At 44.5% G+C, this 23,093-nt stretch overlaps 1 protein-coding gene across 1 annotated transcript in view; it reads right to left on the bottom strand.

The window, feature by feature from the left end:
• Positions 1-20,977, bottom strand: part of PPP1R16A (protein phosphatase 1 regulatory subunit 16A) — a 93,929-nt gene extending 72,952 nt beyond the window's left edge. Inside the window, exon 1 of the mRNA XM_030220273.1 lies at positions 20,566-20,977. Coding sequence (XP_030076133.1) covers positions 20,566-20,803 — 238 coding nt within the window. The 5' untranslated portion in view covers positions 20,804-20,977. The remainder of the gene's footprint in view (positions 1-20,565) is intronic.
• Between the last annotated feature and the right edge of the window lie 2,116 nt (positions 20,978-23,093).

The following is a 23,093-nucleotide window of genomic DNA, read 5'->3' as shown; positions in this document are numbered from 1 at the left end:
CATGCTCTAAAAATCTCAAGTCCTTTTGGACATTATATTATAATGTCAACTACAAGTTCATCATACTGATAGCTCTGGGTTTTTTTTTTCAATCTATGTCAGCTTTGTGCTATATGCTTGCTATTCTTGGAGGAACACTTTTCTTTATTGGATCAGACACTTGTTTCATCTTACTTAGATTACAGATTGTACTCTACTATTTCTATAAAACTTTGGTCTAAACTTCAGATGCTTCAAAATACAAGTGCAAGGATGATTTTTCACCTGAAGTTTAATAGTTACTCCCTCTAATTCATCTGTGTTGGTTGCCTATGCAGGCCCATGTGTTTTTTTAAATTGGTATGCATGATATACAAGATTTTTGAGGGCTCTAGTCCAGATTATTTAATTGGTATGTTTTCATTTCAGATCTTCAAAATCTTCAAGAGCTGGAGATCTCTATAGGAAGATTTTTGATAGTTTTGTTTGTTATCCAGGAGTACAGGCTTGAGATCTATGAGCTCTCACTCCTCTTTTTGGCAATCTTTGAAAACTTGTTTAAGAAATATTTAATGCAAATTTTTTTGTTTTGATTTATCTCCATTTTTATGTGTGCAATCTGCTTCAGGCTCCATTGGCAGTTGGCAGAATATAAATGACACATATACATATACTGGAAGTTTTTTGGCTGCCCCTCTCCTTACATGGATTTCATCAGTAACTTCTAGTTCTCTGACTCTGTCTGCTGATAAGGGGGACACAACCCATAGGTATGGATTGGTCAATCAGGATGCTAAGGAGAGAGAAGTTTTCCCTTTCCCTTAAACTGATGTACAGATATTACTGGAAGGCTAAACTTGCCTTACCCCTGGTTCTCTTCTGACTTAAATGAGTGACTGGGGATGAGCTGGAATTGGCAGCACAGCTACAAGCATCCTTCTGCCTGCTGGCGTGGCAGAGCCTTCCAAAACAAGCCCATACCATAGGCTGCAATTATAGCTCCCACAAAAGCTATTTTTGGATTACGACTGTGCAGTAGTTGGTACGGGGAGGAACAACCCAAGGCTTGGCTTCTGTCACTCAGAATAACCAGAAGTAACTGGGCAGGAAGTCTCCCAACTTCAAGCCATTTTAGGAAATCCCAAAGAAGCAGTATACTACGTTTAATGGGGATAATAAGTTGGGACTATAGTTCTCACCCCAGACTTATGGCCCCTGCATCATTCCCTACAGTGACTCCTGCTGGGAAAGGCTGGGACTGCAGGACAAGGAACATTAAAAACAGATTAGCAAAAGAGATCCTGTTAGAAATATGTAAGAATATACAGGCACGAAAAGCCTGATTTCAGTATTACATAAGTATTTTAGAGATTCTAAAGTTGGGGAAACACAGAAATTGCAGAGAACTGGCGTTAAGTATGATTATAAAGAAGGGGAACAAATGACCTGAGCAAGGTTTCAACTGCCACTAATATGCAAGAAAATTATTGTAAAATCAGGTACCATGCACAACCCAAAGGAAAAGGTTAAAAGACAACAGACTAGGTGACCTTATACCAAGCTTTGATAAATTTTCTTAGAAAGTAGGAGCCGGACTTATAAATGACTGGAATTTGAAACAATCCTTTGGTGGTGATCAAAGGTATTGATGATTTTATTTTATTTTTTGATGATGATGCAGATTGGATTTTTGTATGTGGAAGTATTACTATGTTTGTTTTTAGGTTTTTATTGTGTGTGTATACTTGTGGGTTGTACAGGTTACACATTTTAAAACAAATAATACCCTTGCAGTGGTCCTGTTCAGGATTATGAAATGACTAGTAAAAAAGGCCTGTTTCTGATACAAATGAAACGGGCGCTAGCAAAGTTTTCCTCAAAGTGTGTATGTTTGAGAGAGTGTATGTGAGAGTGACTGTGTGTGTGAGAGAGAGTGAATGTGCGAGTGTGTGTGTGTGAGAGAGAGAGAATGAGTCTGGGTGCGAGTGTGTCTGTGAGAGAGAGTGTGTGTGTGAGAATGACAGTGTGTGCAAGTGCGTATGTGAGACACAGTGTGAGAGAGAGTGTGTGTTTCACACAGATACAGTGTGTGCGAGAGTGTGTGTGTGAGACACAGACTCTCTGTGAGTCTGAGTGTATGAGACCAAGAGAGTGTGTGAGTGACTGTGTGACACATAGAGAGTGAATGTGATACAGTGTGAGACATAGAGTGTGTGAGAGACAGTGTGTGAGAGTGAGAAAGACATTGACTGTGAGAGAGAGAGTGTGTGTGTGTGACAGAGATACCTCCCCCCCTCTGGTGTCAGGCCCCCCTCCCTCCCTCTCTCTGGTGTCAGCCCCCCCCCCCCTCTCTCTCTGGTGTCTGAGCATTACTGTGCAGGACGCTGAGCTCTGGCTATGCTTCAAGGAACTGACCAATCCTATTTAATAGAATGCACCTCCAACATTCTGAAGCCGATAAACCTCGTGTGGTTGGTCACTTCTGCTTCTGACGAACCCGGAAGTATGTGATGTCAATTCAGGAGATGGATACAGAGAGCAGGAATGCCTCAGCCATGCAGTCAGCTTCAGAATGTTGGAGGTGTGTTTTATTATATAGAATGTTGGAATATACTCTTGGTAATGATGCAGTGCTCATGCCAGAGTACTGTAGTACTTAACAATATCATTTCCTCTCTGTTATATGGGACTTTTCATGTTCACACCCTGCCTCTTCCCAGAGTTGATTTTGGCAGGTCTCCTCTGCCTTGTCCTTTGAAAATCCTGACTTTTGGGGGGGGGGGGGGGGGTAGGGGGGGATTTGATCAAGGTTATAGGCACTTCATCTCTTGCCAATTCATTTAAAATACTTGGCAGATGGCTGTATAGTGTTACTGAAACTGTTTAGTTTCAGAAATACAACTCCATTAGGGCACAAAAACTGGGTGCAGAAACCTGCAAGTTACTCTATATTTGCTCACCATTTACCTAAACACTTTATTTCCAGAAATTTCTGTCTGAAAGACATCCATGTCAAAAACATTTTGCATTAAAAAAAAAAAAAAAAACAGCAGTGGAGCAAATGTTAAATTGGGGAATTTGGCCAAGTCCTTGAGGTATTTCTGTCACGTTTTGCTTTGCATAATTTTCTCAGGTGTGCCTGTTGCATGGGTCACCCATCTGAGCATTTCCACACGTGCAGCAGGAAAGCAGGAACAAGGAGCCGAGTCTCTCTAGAATGGCAAGGAGCAGAAGCTCCACCACCCAAAGAAGACTAAATAGTACCATTTTAATACATATGCAATTTTGTGCCCTGCCTAGAACTGTGGAGTAGAGAATGACACGGGGATAGGGCCATGCAGTTAAACCACGGGGACAGGGCCAAACTTTGTCCCCATGTCACTCTCTGAAAGCTTGAGACTAGCCTTTAACTGACTGTTCCAACCAGATGGATCAGCATCTATAAAATACTATATCAACATGTAAGAACTTAACACATCTTAGCCAACTGGCAACTGAATTCAATGATAAAAAAACAAAACAGCACAAGCTGCTTTTGGATTTAAATGAAGCACTATTAAATGACATCATTTGTGTCTTGTCTGCCTTTGATGTGGCAACAAGAAGCTCGTCTGCTGATCTGACTCCTACCATCTGAAACGTCCTTCCATCACGTGCCCAGTTGCTCAAGCATCTTACTGTTACTGCAACAGATTCAGCCACTGTTGCTGGCATTGAGGAGCATTTTCAACATTTGATACTCATTTTCCTGTTCATCCACTACACAGTGTTGGCTCTCTTCTACACCCATGTCTGAAAGACAATCCCAGTCTCTTCCCAGATGATGTAAAAACACAGGCAACCAAATCTTTAAAGAAGGCTGTACCAAAACCATATTGAAATGGAAGGCTCCAGTCCATCAACAACTCAAAATCTTCCACAATCCACATTCTCAGAAAGTGTCACATTTGTGGAAGATCCCCCCCTTCCAAAAGAATGAAAATGAATGTTAGCAGTTTTGTGGGCGACTTTTATGAACCAATGCCCCCTTTAAATGGTATTGTTAGTAAATTAAACAGTTATGTTCGATGATGCAGACGAGGATGTTTTGATCTTTTGGAAAAAAACAAGCAAAAGTGCTGGCCAAAACTGGCAAAATTTGCATGTGGGATCCTGTGCATTCCTACTACCAGCATGTCTTCTGAGAGGACATTTTCGACTGTGTAAGACAGGAGAGCTAGACAATCCCGAGATTGTTGATGACTTATTATTCACCCACAGATTAAAAAAATCATAATTGTGCTTCTTAGGGCTTATTTCTCCCACCCCCTAAGGCATACAGAGCAGGTTGCATTTTGTACCCCTGGACAATTTATGTCACGCTTCCATATTGTTGGGGGGGGGGGGGGGGTGAGCCCTTATGCTAGCACTAGAAGCTGGTGACTGGTGGCCGAATATGCCACTGGGGTCTTCACCTGGACCAACCTCCGTTCCCTGCAAGTTGAGCCCTTGGATGCTAGTGGCCGGCAGGACTTGGAAGGTCCTCAAGAGGAGCGGCTGGGTAGTCGCAAGGACAGGGCAGAGACATGTGGAAGGCTCAAGGCCAAACCAGAAGGACAGTCTGGGTCCCAGGCAGGGTGAGGCAGGCAGCAAACAGACGTCCTCCGGGTTCCAGGTAAGGTCAGGCAGCAGATGTCCTCTGGGTTCTAGACAAGGTCAGGTCAGGCAGCAAAGATACGTAATCCGGGTTCCAGGCAAGGTCAGGCAGCCAAAAGACGTAATCCGGGTTCCGGGCAAGGTCAGGCAGCCAAAAGACGTAATCCAGGTTCCGGGCAAGGTCAGGCAGCCAAAAGACGTAATCCGGGTTCCAGGCAAGGTCAGGTCATGTCAGGCAGGCTGAACAAAGGAAATCCAGCAGGCAGAATCAAGGCAAGGAACCTGTTGCTGAGGCGCCTGCTTAAGCCCAGCCTTAAAACCCGAGGGTGTGGCGGCTCTGGCTGGCTTCCCAGAAGTTCTGGGTGCGCCCTTTAAGGACCAGTTCCAGGCACGCATGCCGAGGACACACCCTTTCTCGACATCAGAGCAGGATGCCATAAGCCAGCCTGTGTAGCAGGGGGAAACGCCACCGCGCCAAGCAAGCCACTTGGTGCTGAGGTGAGTGGCGGGTGCTGGTCGCAGCGGGAGACGTGACATTTTAACAGGGTGGATTAGGGTTCCTTGGGGTAGTAGAAGTCAGCTATTGTTGGGGTTTGAAGCGTAGAGGGTGGTTGTGGGGGTGTTATTATAGCTGCTCGTTGTTTATAAATCCCAAATAGAAAACAATAATAGAGTTATACAGAATATTGTTCATTTTTATACTTTAATAAAAAGATTTAAATATAAAATCTAAGTGTTCAAGGCTTGTGCAGATGAGGACAGAACCTACGGGGATGGGGAAGGAAAAACTTTGTCCCCGTGATATTCTCTACTGCTGCAAGACATATTTTGCCAGTGTCATAACACTCATATTAGCCTTCTCCTCGAGCCACTTCATTGGCTCCCTATCCGTTTCCGCATCAGTTCAAACTCCTCTTATTGACTTAAAAGTGCATTCACTCTGCAACTCCTCAGTACCTCTCCACTCTTAACTTTCCCTACACTCCTCCCCAGGAACTCCGCTCATCAGGTAAATCTCTCTTATCTGTACCCTTCTCCTCCACTGCTAACTCCAGACTCTGTTCCTTTTATCTTGCTATATCGTATGCCTGGAATAGACTTCCTGAGCTGGTACATCCAGTTCCATCTCTGGCTGTCTTCAAATCTATGCTAAAACCCCACCTTTTTGAGGCTGCTTTTAACTTTTATTCAGTACTCATGTCTGTTTTATCATTCCCACCTTAAGTAATTCCCTTACATTTATTTATTTATTCATGACATTTATACCCCACATTAGCCTGAAATAGACTCAAGTTCAATGTGGCTTACAAACAAACAATAAGTGAACAAAACATAATAATGTACAGAATATAACACAAATTACAATAACTTCAAGAAGCAAATTAATACATGTGCAGTAAGTAACCAGGGATTTAGACTATCTCAAGGACAAACAAATAAGTAAGGGTGGATAGGTGAGAGCATAATTAGGCAGGACTATATGGAAGAAAAGGACGAAATGAGATTAAGAAAAGGATGTGGGTAAACTTCAAATAGAGTTCTTTGTATTCAGAAAGGCCAGACTGAAGAAATGTGTTTTTAGAAGCCTTCTGAAAGTTAGGTAATCATCTGTAAACTTGATTGATTTAGGAATCGAATTCCAAATTTTGGTGCCTTGATAGGATAAATTAGAAGTGAATTGTTTTATATATCACATTCTTACAGATAAGGAAATGTAAGACAAGATATTCTCTAGATGATGAAACAGCATTACAAGGGGGTAATTCAATAAGATTATTCATATATAATGGGGCTTGACCAAACAGGATTTGGTGAATGAAAACGCATAATTTGAAAGATTTTCTCTCTCTTATTGGTAACCAATGTAGCTCATATAAAAGAGGAGTGGCTTTGGCGAAGCAAGGGGATCTACATATAAGACAAGCAGCAGCATTTTGAGCTGTTTGTAACTTTTTGAGTAGACCACCTTTAAGTCCAGCATAGATGGAATTGCAATAGTCAAATCTGGTGAGGACAAGGGATTGAACCAAAGTACGAAAGACAGATTTAGAGAAAACTGGCTTCAAATCTCTTTAGCTACCAAAGTGAGTGAAAAACACTTGAGGTCAACTCAGAGACTTGATTTTCAAGGGTGAGGAAATGATCCATTGCGACTCCCAAGATTTTCATTGATAACTGTTTGTCTGTCTTGATTAAATTGTAAGCTCTGTCGAGAAGGGACTGTCTCTTATGTGTTCAGTGTACAGCGTTGCGAACATCTGATAGTGCTATAGAAATGAATAGTAGTAGTAGTAGTAGAAGAGAAGTGACAGACTATATATCTAAACTACCCACTGCAGTTGGCCCGTCAGCTACATGGTAAGCTGCATTGTAGGAACAGCATTAGCACCACATCTGTGTTATTTGAACATAATGTGTGCTTATTAGGTATTTCATTGGTATTATGCTGACATCGTATTATATCTTTGTTATTTGAATATTCTTCCATGCCTTCTATTATATTATTGTTTGTACTGTTCTGACATTTATCATATTTCTGTTACATGATTGTTCTGCAGTGCTGTTAAATGTGTATATTTCTGATACTGTTTCATGTCACTCTTATTAGGTTTAAATTTGCTGTTTCCACATTTATCTCATTTATTGTATTTATGTTTATATTTGGTCCTTTTACTACTGTTATGCTGAACAAAATTGTAAATTTTATGTTAAACTGTCCTACTGTGCACCGCCTTGGGTGAATCTCTTCATAAAGGCAGTTATGGCCTAGTGGTTAGGGCCGTGGACTTTGGTCCTGGGGAACTGAGGAACTGAGTTTGATTCCCGGCACAGGCAGCTCCTTGTGACTCTGGGCAAGTCACTTAACTCTCCATTGCCTGCCGCATTGAGCCTGCCATGAGTGGGAAAGCGCGGGGTACAAATGTAACAAAACAAAACAAAAAAAACAAACAAACAAACAAAAAAAAAAAAATATATATATATATATATATAATCTCTGCCCATCTCACCTGCTGCTCTCTTCTCCATGGGCAGAAAGTTACCAAAGCTGGGGTCAGGCCAAGGACCAAAGGCAGTGGTGGTGGGCTGTTTCAACATGTGGGGTTGTCAGCTCACATTCCTCTGCCAAGCCCCTGCTCCCAGCACTGTTGTAGAGTAGAGAGTTGCACGGGGACAGAAACTAACCTGACCCTGCCACAAGTAATATTTTCCATCCTGGCCCCCGGCCCACCTAGCCCCTGCCGCACTGCAATCACCTTGCTCCCCCCCCCCCCCCCCCAAGAAAGAGAGCTGCATGAAATATTTATTTTTATTATTTGACTTATGAAAACCACTTGTCCCTGAAACATGCTCAATATAATCCATTTATACAAAAGAGATGAGATGAAGATGTGATTCCATGTGTCCTAATGAAAGGAGAATTTAATTTTATTTCCAATCTTTATAACACTAGGCTTCCCAAGGCAGATTACAACAACAGTTAAGATGAACCCATCAGTAAACAGGATATCCTCACTGAAATTTAGCCATGTATTACTGTATTGTATAGAACAGTGTAGAAAAAGGAGAAAAAAAATACAGCCTTTATTAGTGCTGCTTCTACCAGCTACAATAATGTTTGAAGCTGTTTTAGTGATATTCAGTTTTTATTTCACAATATTTATATCTACATATGAGAAGCTATCAAATAAATTAAAAAGCTGTGAAATAAGATTTTTTTTAATCTTTTGTCCTCCACCTTTTAAGGCACTGCCTATCCAACTGGAACAGCTTTTGACTTTTTGCAGATGGACCATGCAAAGGCAATCCATTATTTCTAATAATCTTTTACTATTGCTTTCAATAGCGTTTGCTATTGTTTTGGGTAAACCAGTGTGGCGGCAATCTCCGCCTACTGGCTTCAACCCACATAATGGGCTAGACAGCCTCATACCATCTCCTGTTTTCAATCTAACCTCCTTGCCCCTTACCAATCTTTTTTTCCTTCTCCCTGCACCCACACTCCCACCCTTTTTACAGCCCCCTCTCTCCCACTTATGTACACACGAGTGCATCCACCTCCCTTCCAGCCCTGGGTGCCCTCCCTGCACATACGTCAAGGCACCCTGGTGGTCGTTGCTTCTTTCCTGCCCGCTGTCGCTGATCCTCTCACTGCCGCTGCTTGTTTAAAATGGCTGCCAAGACTTCAAGAGGTGGTCTCTCAAGAATTCCACGGAAACAAGCAGCGGGCAGGAAAGAGTGGGGATCTTTCCTGCCCCGAAGAAGCCACTAGACCATCAGAGGTATGTGCGGGGAGGGCATCCTGGGGCTCGGGGGAGGGAAAGCAAAGCTTTGTTCGCCGTATGGTTCCACGGGAACCCTGAAGGGACCTGGGTTCATTCCCGCAGATCTCAGTCCATCTCCACGGGATCCCTGTGGACCTGGAGGGGATCACTGCAGGATACCCCTATCCCTATTCCTGTGCAGCTCTCTACTGTAGGGCCCTGGTGTTTCTGCTCGTGGGAGAAGGGAGTTGCAGAAACATACTTTCCAACTCCTTTCTCCCTGTGGACTTTTTCTTTATTGAAGTTGCAGAAAGATGAAGGGAAAAAAATATGAAGTTGCCAAATTTAGCAGGCAACACTTGCAAGTCTTTTTGATGTCCTGTCTGCCTCCAGGTTAATTTTCGTCTTCAAAGTCAGTTTCTTTTTTAATGTGGGCTTCTGGCTTGTTATGTGGTGGATTTGCTGAGCTCTTTAGAATACAGAAACATAGTAATATCCTGTCCCAAAAGACACTAAGAATTCTCTTATGAGCTGAATTATTCTCACCATGTGTATTTTCAGCATTGCTGGAGAGTGGTTATGAATCAGGATTACTGAGTTTAATGATCACAATGTCAGGAAGGGGAAAGAGGAGGGGGTACCTACAGGTTTGAAAGATAGCAAAGAGGTGCCAAGCTAAAGATTCACTAAAGGTATCTAAAAATACCCTTACATCAGATCTACTTGACAGCATCAGATCCTATCCATCCAAGGTGTCTCTCCTGGTCACTGCCCTCCACCCCTACTGCATACCCTTCCTTTGGATTTCTGCACACCAAATGCACAACTCTGCACTGTTTTGCATGGAATCTTTATTGCCAAGGAATCAACCCTTCCTTGAGCTTTCTTAGATCACTTCTCATTTACTTCCTCCGGTGTCCATTCTGTACCATCTAACAGAAACAGCAAACTTTTCCTCCTAACCCCTCCACAGTGTTGCTCCTGAAAAGAACAGGCCTCTTACAAACTCCAGTAATTAACACTATCTCCTCAGAGTAAACCCCATGAGTCACTAAATCCAGGGGAGGCTCAAGGCAATTGCTGCCTGAGGTGAAGGATCAGCTGTTGCTGCCTTGTTACCTGCTTTTCCCAGCCTTGCAGTAGCAATAAGCTGAACCATAAACGAGGCTTCAGGCCTCCAAGAGCCATGTGTGCCTCCAAGGCCCTGCCGGTCACTCCTCCTGTAACACAAAAGTATACATCAGTGGAGGTGTGACAAGCAAGGCCTTGGAGGCACGCATGCGTCTCAGAGGTCCAGCATTTATCATTCAGCTTTTTACCACAGTGGGAGAGGGAGTTTCTGCTAGTGAGAAAGTCACCACTGGAGTGGTTGAGGGCACTTTATGCCGCTCCAAAAATTCTTCTGCCTGAAGAGACTGCCTCACTTTGCCTAAAGTTTGCACACTGGTTCATAAAATCATTCATGGAAATGCTCCGGCATACATGTCAGACCTTATTGATTTACCTCCCAGGAATGCTAAAAAATCAGCACATACATTCTTAGGCCTCCACTTCCCTAGTTGTAAAGGTTTAAAATACAAACTAGTTCACGCGCCCTGCTTTTGGCACGCAGCTGTGGAATACATTACCACTTGATGTAAAAATTATTCATGACATAGTAACATAGTAGATGATGGCAGAAAAAAGACCTGCACGGTCCATCCAGTCTGCCCAACAAGACAACTCATGTGTGCTACTTTTTGTGTATACCCTACTTTGATTTGTACCTGTGCTCTTCAGGGCACAGATTGTATAAGTCTGCCCAGCACTATCCCCGCCTCCCACCACCGGCTCTGGCACAGACCGTATAAATCTGCCCAGCACTATCCCTGCCTCCCACCACCGGCTCTGGCACAGACCATGTAAGTCTGCCCAGCACTATCCCCGCCTCCCAACCTCCAGCCCCGCCTCCCACTACCGGCTCTGCTATCCAATCTCGGTTAAGCTCCTGAGCATCCATTCCTTCTGAACAGGATTCCTTTATGTTTATCCCACGCATGTTTGAATTCCGTTACCGCTTTCAACTCCACCACCTCCCGCGGGAGGGCATTCCAAGCATGACCTTATCAACTTTCAAAAATCACTAAAGACCTACCTCTTTAACAAGACTTACCATAATAATCAATAATAGGAACTCCATCACATCATTACTTACTAGAGAATCTGTCTGTTTTTTGATTTATCGAATTGTTTAATCTGTCTGTTTTCTGATTTATTGAATTGATTATATCTATTATGTTACACATGTTCTTTATATAACCAATTGTTTTATCTACTCTTGATTGGCGATTGTCAGGATGTATTATTGTAAACCACACTGAGTCTGCAAATAGGTGGGAAAATGTGGGATACAAATAAATAAATAAATGACAGGGCTGCTCCTGATTTAACAATTTATCACTTAACCAGTGTCTAATCTAGTCTCCACCTGGGACCTTCCTCGCAGGATACAGCCTGCTCTAAAATACATGCAAGATGGATGTCCATGTGCTGGAAACATCTCGTATGAACATCTATTTTACAAACTGAAACATTCAAATAATGAACGGGGGGGGGGGGGGGGTGACAAAATGAGGAGCAGTAGAGGAACATCCATATTATAAAATGGCCACAGACATCCATGTGGAAGAACAGCCTAATGGTTAAAGCAGCTGGGAGCAGAGCAGAGATCCAGAGGTTGCTGGTTCAAATCCCACTGCAACTTTTTGTTTCTTTTTCTTTTCCCCTCTTTTTTAAAATTGTGAGCACTCCAGGAACAGAAAGATAACTTCCTTTATCTCCATTAAATGGAGAACTGCTCAATCACAGCACCTTTCTGTAACCTGGATCTGCCAAGTACCAGGTCTAAATATTGGCATCCATCTTTTTGAACACAGACAACCCTTTCTCTTCTGCAATCGGCCCCTCTATAGTCCCAACCCGAACATCCCACACCACTCCCCCTTGCCATAGCAATATACTGCAGTGTCAGATGGTTTTATAATATCCATATTTGGACATCCCAATGAGAACTACTGAAACATTAAGATGAAAGATTATTTTGACATAACTGGAGCACAGCTAGATGAGCCCAGGAAGAGAAGCTCTAAGGAGAAATGATGTCTCACCTGATAATTTTCTTGTCTTTAGTCAGCTCCACTGACCTGAACAAATAGGCATTATCCCTTCCTACCAGCAGGAGGAGGTAGAGAAAATTGAATTCTACCAGTGACTTAACCAGCATAAGCAGAGGTGCTTCCTGGAACAATCCAGTATACATCTGCCCTACCAGCAGAGGGTCCCTTTGTAATGCACTTATGCCCCATTGACCACTGCAGCTGCAATGACCACTGAGCACGCAAACACCACAAAGTGGTACACACAACCCTTCATACACCAGGGAAATGCCATGTTTGCCTGCTAATCAGAATTTTTTTTTTTAGTGGAACCGAAAGAACACAGAGCACACCCAGAACCACAGGGCCAAGGTCTTCCAAGGGTGGGTTTTCAGAACAGTGTAACTGACTAAAGAAAATTATCAGGGGAGAATTTCTCTTTCTTAGCATCAGCTCCACTGTTCTAAACAAACGGGATATACCAAAGCAGTGTTTCCCAAATCGGTCCTGAAGTATCCCCTTGCCAGTTGGGTTTTTAGGATATCCACAATGAATATGAATGAAAGAGATTTGCATACAATGGAGGCCAAGGCTGAACCAGGGCATCAATTCCCTGGGACGCCAGATCTCTCAAAGCAATGAAGAAGCGTTTCAGGCTCTGGTCACCATCAAGTCGAACTGTGGGGGCCCCCAGTGGTCCAGAATGAGTTGAAAGGCCCGATGTCCCAACTCTCAAACTCCTGGATCCAGGAGAGAGCAACTGCGAAAAACTGCCTGCCATATTCTGACCAGTGGTCTGAATGGCTTCCTCCACCAAATCAGCCCATTGTCCAGATAAGGTTGAACCTGCACTCCCTGGCACACAGGTGCACAGGCACCACCAGCTTGGAAAACGTGTGAGGTGCTGTAGCCAGGCCAAAAGGCAAGATCCAGAACTGAAAATGCTCCCCTGCACACAGAAACGCAAAAATCTCCTGTGATGATCCACAATGGGGATATGCAGATAAGTCTCTGAGGTCCAGGGAAGTCAAGAACTCTCCCGGCCAATCCAATGTGATGACTGAGTGCAGGATCTCCATCCAAAGTGCTGAACCCTCAGGCAAGTGTATACCCCCTTTAGGTCCTGGATGGGCCGTAAGAAGCCTTCTTTCTTTGGAACCACAAAATAGATGGAGTACCGACCCAGATCACTCTCCACTAGTGGGTCAGACGCCACTGCTCTGAGGGTGCATAAGTGCTGAAGGGTAAAAGCAACAACCTGCCACTTGAGGACCAAGTCAGAGAGGGAGTACCTGAAGTCATTGGGAACTAGACAGGCAAACTCAAGGAGTATCCCTTCTGAACCAGTACCCACTGATCTGAGGTGATATGGGCCCACTCGTCCCGGAAGAGACAGACTGCCTCCTACCGGAATCAACGAGGGGCCTGTTGTACCCTCACTGGGCAGGCCTGGAAGCTGAAGCTTCGCCTGAGGAACCTGTGGCATGGGCCTTCTTGGCCCACAAAAGGAGCACTGCTTGAAGGATCTGCCCTGGCCCCCTCCCTGGGCCGAAGAGCGCTTAGCGGACTGAAAACAACCCACCCCCTAGGACAGCCCCCTGGATGCAGAGCAGAGCTGCACTCACTTCTGCCGAAGCTCTGGGAGCCAGAGAGGGCACACCTGCCCCGTGTCCTTCATCAGCCTCTCGAGGACCTTGCTGAAGGTAGAGAAAAATACTAGGACCTTCTGCTGCTTGGGCAGATGTATACTGGAATCTTCCAGAGGGCATCACAGCCTATACTGGTAAAATCACTGGTAAAATTCAGTCTTTTATCTGCCTCCACCTACTGGTAGGAAGGAATAAAGACAGTTTGTTCAGAACAGTAGAGTTGACGCTAAGAAAACCACTTTGTTGGATGTGCCTGAAAGGCAGGATAATATATCTAAATAAACTAAACTTTTCTGGAATCTGCTACACACAGGCAGCAGTGGCTGCTGGGGACAGAGATGCCGATATATATATATTTTTTTTTATTGAGGAGGGGAGAGTGAGAACAGGATGAAGCTGCTTCTCTGAAGCACCTCGTATATCCGGAAGGAGGGGGTAAGGGCACAGTAGCTGTCAGCTCTCCCTGTTCTCAGCAGCATGCAGCCAGATTTCTAAACTGAGCATTTCAGCTGCATTTATGGCAATACAGCATCCTCCCACAAGGGCCCAATTCAGGGCTAAATCAGAACCCCTCTGCCCCCTCCCTGCTCACAATCAAGTTGGAAGGCAGCTCCAGTGTACCAGCTCCCTCTTAAAGTACAGAGTCCCTGAATTAGAAGGGGCCTGAGCTCCCCATTCATTACTCAGGCCAGGCCATGATGGAGAATAGTGACAATATGGACCACGGCAGCCAGGACCAGAACCAGCTGCCCCACACAGATCTCACTGTACAAAGCACTGAGCTGGGAACAGTAAACACAAAGCCAAGCAGTAATTCAGTACAATGGCACAGTATCCACAGCAAACAGCATTACAACTGGCACAGACTGGTATGCTTCCTGGCACTCGCCATGAGCAGCAGCCCAAACAATTACTAAGCAGTACAACTAATCTGCCATCTCAGAAGAAATCCCTTCAGGAGCAGGGCTGAAACCAAAACACATGCAACAGAAACAATCCCAGCTTTGCCTCTTCTGGGATAGAGTGTGTGTCTGTCTCTGTCTGAGCTGCTGCAGGGAGCAGTACATCCCAGAAACATTAGGTAGGAGGTCACTGTTCTCCTCTTATAAAAAGGAAAGTGGGAAGGGGATGGGATCTGATGTATCACCTTTCTGTGGTCACAATCAAACTGTTTTACACATTATATACAGCTACTTATTTATTGTAACTAGTTTCTTCTTTTAGGCATAAGACCACCGTGTTTTAATCCACAAATTATGTAAACCGCATAGATGTGAATGCAATATGCAGTATGTCAAGAAACAAAAAGACCTGACACTTTAAGGAAAAGGAGAGTGGTATGTGGAGGGGGTGGTTTAAGGGGCAGGGCACCACGTGTTAGAGGAAGAGATGGTAGAAAGGAATTGGAGTACAGAAATAGGCTGGTGCAGGGGTTCCCAAGTCTGGTCCTGGAGGCACCTCAGACAGTCAGGTGTTCAGGATACCCACAACGAATATTCATGAGAGACATTTGCATGCATCTGCTGCATGCAAATCTCTGATGAATATTCATTGTGGGTATCCTGAACACCTGACTGTCTGAGGTGCCTCCAGGACTAGGTTTGGGAATCACTGGGCTGGTGGATAGAACAGTAGACTGGGAACTAGAAAAGGCTGGATTCAAATTCTGCTTCTCATTCGGACTGCATCCGCTGCAAACTTGGGGACCCTTTTACTAAAACTTAGCGTGTGCTCACTGCCAAGAAGCCCTTAGTAATTTATTTAACAGTATTTATATTTCATACCATCTCCAAATGAGGTTCTTAGCATTTACTGTGTGCTAATTGCATTAGCATTAGCACACTCTAAACTTTAGTAAAAGGGACCATTAGAGTGTAAACCCTCTGGGGGAAAAAGACTTATCAACCATTTGTCAATTAACGTCTCTTGAGCATGAATCAAGTCAATCTAAAATACAATTCAATAACCGGCAGGGCAGCGAGTGGTGTAAGAAGCTGCCACATTTTCAAGCAGTTTGGACAGTAATCCAGTGCATCTTGCAGCTGACTATGGACCATTCATCTGCTACTGCAAGCTAGGAAGAACACTTTCAGATTCTCATGCAAAACCCCTGCATAAGCTTTTCTCCATAGCACTTAAAGACACTTAACATTTAGGGGTAAATTCTATGGCGCCAAAAAGAAATCATGCTTAACTGATATTCTATAAGCCGTACCTAAAGTCTGGCGCAGTTTACAGAATACACGCTTAAGCAGAGAGTCATGTGTAAATTTAGGTGTGGCCATTTGCACCAAAGAAAACATGGTACAAATGCCTATGCCTAAATTTACACACAGAGCACTAGTATTCTGTAATTACGTGCGTAACTCGAAGCCATGCCCCCGTTCTAACCCAAAACACCCATTACCTGCGTATCTCTGCACACCCCTTTTTGGAACGCACATAATTTTACACATACTGGTCCCACTTAAATCTAATTACTGCCAATAATTGCTTGTTAAAAAGCCAATTGACACTAATTGGCTTGTTATTCAACTAAATTGCATGCAAATCGGGAACATGCCTAAATTTGCATGCACAATTTTTGGCAACCTTTACAGAATCAGAGAGTTAAAGCACAGCTGGTCTACCATTTCTGAAGGCAATCAGGTGCAGATGATCAAATGTAAATGCAGGTGCTAGAGGCCATCAGCACCGTACTAGCGCCTACATTTACCAGCGCAGAATGATCAGAGGGGTCTAGCGCAGCAAAAAATGAGCATGCCAGGCCTTAGCGCAGATAGCATGCAAATGTAGACAAGCTCATTTAAATGAGGTCCCAATGATCAGAAAAGAGCATCCGATACAAAACTGCCTTACCACTGTAAAAAAAAAAATAACACCAGTTCCAAGCAGGCATTAGGGTGCTGGAAGAGAGAATTTCCAATGATTCTCATGCTTCTCTCATGATTCTTTCTGCAAAATCCACTGGTTTTGATTGCTTTTGAAAGCAGAAGGAAGCCCGTGCAAGCCCTTCAGCGCTGGTTGTGAGAAACAGCAGACCTGAACGTAAAGCACACATCGGCGTTCTTGTCCTACGTCTAAATTTTAAAAAGCCATGCTTTAAAAAAAAACAACAAACAAACAAAGCACACATCGGCGTCTATTACTTGCATCTAAATATAAGCATCCAGAAAAAAAAATTTAAACGCTTATATTTAGGCTGTAGAAAACAGAAGCCAATGTGTGCTTCATGTTCGGGTTTTACCAGGCATTTGTGCACAGGAACTGAGCTTACTGCTGAACTGTCTTCTGCGCACATGCCAAGCATAATCCTCCGCCAAACTCCCTAATGCTCAAAGCTATAAGCGCGCTTATATTTGCATCTCATTAGCTTTGAGCATTAGGGCGTTGTTCTGCACTGTTCTGGCGCTATTTTTATGATGCTATTCAGAATAGCACTGGAGTTTTGGTCATCTGCCCCTCAGTGTTACATACTGAATAAAAAAAACTAGAAACAGCTGCAGCAAAATTGAGTTGACAGGCAAATTCCAACAAGGTATCTGGAATCCAGTGGAAAATTATCCAGAACATCTTTTACATGACAATGCCAGAGTGGAGGAGTGGCCTAGTGGTTAGGGTGGTGGACTTTGGTCCTGAGGAACTGAGTTCGATTCCCACTTCAGGCACAGGCAGCTCCTTGTGACTCTGGGCAAGTCACTTAACCCTCCATTGCCCCATGTAAGCCGCATTGAGCCTGCCATGAGTGGGAAAGCGCGGGGTACAAATGTAACAAAAAAAAAAGATAAGTAACGGTCAATTTTCAACTTTTCACATGGAATTATGCTTCTAAGCTTCAGAGTCATAGTTTGTTCATTCCAGTTCTTCTAGTGTTAACAAATTATTAGCCTTTTGTGTTAGAAGATTTGTGAAATTCTGATGAACCCATGTACTGTACCTCTCAATTATACTGTTAATAAAGATTCAGAAAAGAAAAAAAACATGGCATGGGGAGGTGGGGCAATGGTGGTGTAAGGGAAAGAGGGCTGAGCAACAGCACCACCTTAGGCGATATAGAGGGGCAGTGCATTGAGTAGTATTTAGGTGGATGTTTGCAATGTATCAATAGCATGGAAAGTGTTAGTTCAAAGGAGTGTGTGATATATGAAGTTTTGTGTGCAATTCTGGTCTCCATATCTTAATAAAAGATATAGCAGGATTACAAAAGATTCAAAGAAGGGCAACCAAAATGATAAAGGGATGGAACTGCTCTCATATTAGGAAAGGCTAAAGAGGTTAGGGCTCTTAAACTTGGAAAAAGAGATGGCTGTGGGGAGGTATGACTGAGGTCTACAAAATCCTGAGTGGTGCAGAAGGGGTAAAAGTGGATCAATTTTTACTCATTCAAAAAGTACCAAGAGTAGGGGACACTCCATGAAGTTACATGGTAATACTTTTAAAACACAGCAGGCAGAAGTAGAGGCTGTTTATTATTTGACCCCTGATGTAGGCGCTTACAAGTGCCGAAACACATCCCGTTTCGGGTCCTCTTTTGATTTGCCTCAATAAAAGACTGTTGGACTATATCTCCAGTGGTGGATTCGTCTTTGGTCAGCCTCTACTTCTGTCTGCTGTGTTCCTTTGCCGTACAGGGATCCCCTGCTTTGTCTTTTGAATACTTTTAAAACAAACAGGAGGAAATATTTTTTCACTCAATGAATAGTTAAGCTCTGGAATTCATTGCCGGAGGACGTGGTAACAGAGATCAGCATATCTGGGTTTTAAAAAAGGTTTGGACCAGTTACTGGAAGAAAGTCCATAACCTGCTATTGAGATAGACATGGGGGAAGCCAATTAGCATGAATCTTGCTAATATCTGAGATTCTGTCAGGTACCTGTGACCTGAATTGGACAGTGTAGGAAGCAGGATACTGGGCTAGATGACCACTGGTCTGACCCAGTATGGCTAGTCTTATATAATTATGAGGAACAGTTGAACTGACAGGACCCTATATATTATAGGGAGCAATGATATAAGCAGCTGCATAGTGAGCAGTACACAAAAGAGCAGTACAGTGAGTGTATACACAGAGACCAATTCTATATGTATAGAAAGAGAAAGCAGGGGGTTATACAGAGGACCAGTACTGTGAGTGTATACACAGGGACTGATTCTCATTCTCATTCTCATAAAGAAATAATGGAAATATGCAGAGAAGCAGTACACTAGGGGTCCGATGCACGGAACTCCGGCGGTAAGGAACAACGCTGGAGAAACACGGGCTCGTTAGTGAGTAGGAGTTACCAACCAATGCTCAACACTAACAGAATGCAAATTATATGCACCCTGTTAGTTTTGAACGTTGGTCTGTAAAAGGGTCTGAGCATTCCTGGCGCATGCCCACAAGAGCTATGTCTCTTGTGAGAATGTCCAGGGCTGATCAGACCCCTCCCGACCCCCCCCCCCCAACCTTACCAGCCCCCCTGGTGCCCCCACTCGGAACCAAAACATCCCTGGAGGTCCAGCGTTAGAAGCAGGAGCAATGCCTACTCCCTCCTACCTCTGAGTCCACCCTTCTCACAATGGCGGCGCGTCCAGCCTCTGCCCGGCCCATCCTGGGATGCACTGGGAAAGGCCAAGCACCATATAACAATAGTGCTTAGCCCCTCCCAGTGCATCTCAGGAAGCATAGGTAAGGGGCTGGATGACGCCATTGTGAGAAAGGCGGACCCAGAGGACTGATTCTATATGTATAGAAAAAGAAAGCAGGTCAGTATACCGAAAAGCAGTACAGTGAGTGTACACGCAGGGACTAATTCTATATGTATAGAAAGAGAAAGCAGGGGACTATACAAAGCAGTACAGCACACAGGAACTAATTCTATATGTACAGAAATAGAAAGCAGGCCACTATACAGAGAAGCAGTAGAGTGAATGTATATACATAGACTGATTCAATATGTAGAGAAAGCAGGGGATTACATAGAGGAGCAGTACAGTGAGTGTATTCACAGAGACTGATTCTACATGTATAGAAATAGAAAGCAGGGGATTATAGAGCAGTACAGTGAGTATATACACAAAGACTGATTCTACACGTATAGAAAGAAAAAGCAGGAGATTATAGAGAGGAGCAGTACAGCAAGTTTATACACAGGGACTGATTATATAATATATATATATATATATATATACACACACATATATATATACACACACACATATACACACATAGAAAGAGAAAGCAGAAGTTTATACAAAGCAGTACAGTGAGTGTATACACAGGAAATAATTCTATATGTATAGAAAAAGAAAGCAGGAGATTATACGGAGCACTACAGAGACTGTATAGAAAGAGTCTAATTCTGTATGTATAGAAAAAGGAAGTACAGTGTGTACACAGGGACTTATTCTATAAAAAGAGAAAGAAGGAGTATACAGAGGAGCAGTACAGCCAGTGTATAAACAGGGTCTGATTATATATAGACAAATAAATATAGAAATAAAGAATGAGACTGGAGGGTTGCAAGTTGGGTGATCATGTATATATAGAAAAAAAACAGTGCAAGGGTGCTACATAACGAAGAAATGCAGTGGGTGGTGGTGATTACAAATATGTTTTTTTAGCATTATGATTTGATTTTTATGACTGATACTGTATTTTCTAGTGTGTGTGTTTTTGTTTAGGCTAATTTACTACCCCTGAAGCAGTCCCCTTGAGCGAGACATGGCCATGTTGGGCACTTGTCTCAAGACCCCGGAGCTTGAGAATTGAAGCAAGTCTGCATTTCTACATGGTCGACTCCTTTTTACCTATATAGAGCAGGGGCTTTATAGAGAGAATACGTGCAGTGAGTGGGGGGTGATGATGATATGCATACATAGAAAACAGGTGTTACAAAGAGGACCAGTGAAGTATTTCTTACCCTCCTGGACGTCGTGGCGCGCGGCCGCCTCCAGTAGGGCCACCCTGTGCGGGAAGCTCACGCGCCCCGGCTCGCCCCTCTTCTTTGCCGGCTCCTCGGGGCCCGGGGGCTCCCTCTGCGCCTGCGCCCAGCGCCGGAGCTGCTGCGCGCGGCGCTTCTGTGCGTGCTGGAGCCGCTCCTGAGGACTCATCCTAGTAACTGCGGGCAGCTCTAGCAGTAGCTCCAGGTGATCGGCCATGCTGCACTGAGGGCAGGGAGAGAGGCAGTCAGGTGGCCCTGGCTCCCGCTTCCCCGCCGCTGTCCCGGGGCTGCATCGTGCTCCCGGGCACTTTCTGCTTCCTAGTCTCTGATGATTCTTTGCCTGCCAGCCTGTTGCTTCCTGCCCCTCCCTCTCCTCTGAACACACTTCCAGCCTGGATGAGAGGGGAGGAGACACGCACAGAGCCGTCCTTTCCCTGCTGCGCTGCTTCAAGAACAGCTCAGCTGTGTAAATGGTCTCTGTTCTTACGTTCTCACTGTAATTGTATTTGCTTCTATTATTACTATAGTTTTGAAAATGAACAACTAAATGCACTAATTTGGCAAACACCTGTAAAGTAGCATATTAGTAATGTTACCGGAAGCAGGCAAAAACCAGCACCAGTACTCCTGCTGTTGGGAAAACAGAACAAGCCGGGCTGCTACTAATCCCTTGACACGGGGAGAAAGTTTGGCCCCGTCCCTGTGGGTACTGTCTCTGTCCCCACCCCATCCCTGCACGTTCTGTCTCCGTCCCCATGGGCTATGTCCTCATCTGCAGAAGCCTCAATTACATCTTTTTATTAAAGTATTAAACAAATAACAATATGCTTTAACTGTTGTGTATAAATTGCAAATAGACAACAATAACAGCGAGCAGCTATAATAACCCTCCTCACTACCAACCTCTACCCTTCCAACCCCAACAATAGCTGATTTCTACTTCCCCAAGGAATCCTAACCCACCCTATTAAAATGTCCAGGAGTTTTTACAGGGGCGTAGCCAGACCTCACAGTGGAAGGGGGCCAGAGCCCGAGGTGTGTGGGGGGGATATTTTGGTCTGCTGCTCCCCACCCAGTGCCGCAGCAAATACTGTGGCTAGCGGGGGTCCTCAACCCCTGCCAGCTGAAGCATTGTCCAGCACCAGTCTCTGCCGCCACCGTGTATACTGCCCTGCTCTGTCTTCTCAGGTCCTGCACACTCCTTATAGTGAACTTCAGCATGCTCAGTTTCACTAAAAGGAGCGTTCCAGACGTGAAGGGAAGATAGAGCAGGGCAGGCAATTCGGTGGCACTGGACACTTCAGCTGGCGGGGCTTGAGGACCCTCGCCAGCAAAACCAAGGGCCCACAGGAAATTTGGGGGGCCTAGGCCCCCATGGCCCCATGTAGCTACGCCACTGGTAGAAAATACAACCCATTCTGTAAGCCCAAGAGGGGTGAAATACGCCCTGTGAAGAACTGTTATGATTTTTTAATCTATGGATGAATAAGAAGACCTCAACAATCTCTGGATTCAGTCTCGCTCTCCTGTCTTCCACAGTCCTTCCCGCAATAGAAGGTGTCTTCTTAGAATATGTGCTGGTAGCAGGATGTACAGGAGCCCCCATGCAAATGTTGCTAGTTGTTGGCTTGTTTTTCCAAAAATTCAAAATATTGGTGTCTGCATCACTCAAACATAAATAGCAGTCCAGTTCATTAACAGGCTTCAAAGTAGAAAATAGCATGGGGACAAGGTTTGACCCCATCCCTACAAGCTCTGTCCCCTTCCCCATGTCATTCTTTAGTCCAAACTGTACACCAGCATAGTAACATAGTAGATGACGGCAGAAAAAGACCTGCACGGTCCAGCCAGTCTGCCCAACAAGATAACTCATATTTGCTGCTTTTTGTGTATACCCTACCCTGATTTGTACCTGTGCTCTTCAGGGCACAGACCATATAAGTCTGCCCAGCACTATCCCCGCCTCCAAACCACCAGCCCCTCCTCCCAACCACCGGCTCTGGCACAGACCGTATAAGTCTGCCCAGCACTATCCTCACTTCCCAGCCACCAGCCCTGCTTCCCAACCACCAGCTCTGGCACAGACCGTACAAGTCTGTCCAGCACTATCCCCGCCTCCCAACCACTAGTCCCGCTGCCCACCACCGGCTCTGGCACAGACCGTATAAGTCTGCCAAGCACTATCCCCGCCTCCCAACCACCAGCCCCGCCTCCCGATCTTGACTAAGCTCGTGAGGATCCATTCCTTCGGCACAGGATTCCTTTATGCTTATCCCACGCATGTTTGAATTCCGTTACCGTTTTCATTTCCACCACCTCCCGCGGGAGGGCATTCCAAGCATCCACTACTCTCTCCGTGAAAAAATACTTCCTGACATTTTTTTTTAGTCTGCCCCCCTTCAATCTCATTTCATGTCCTCTCGTTCTACCACCTTCCCATCTCCGGAAAAGGTTAGTTTGCGGATTAATACCTTTGAAATATTTGAACGTCTGTATCATATCACCCC

This window comes from Microcaecilia unicolor, chromosome 1, assembly GCF_901765095.1.
Source record: "Microcaecilia unicolor chromosome 1, aMicUni1.1, whole genome shotgun sequence".
NCBI lineage: Eukaryota > Metazoa > Chordata > Amphibia > Gymnophiona > Siphonopidae > Microcaecilia > Microcaecilia unicolor.
The sequence above is the reverse complement of the archived record's forward strand: the minus strand, read 5'-3'. Positions and strand labels throughout refer to the sequence as shown.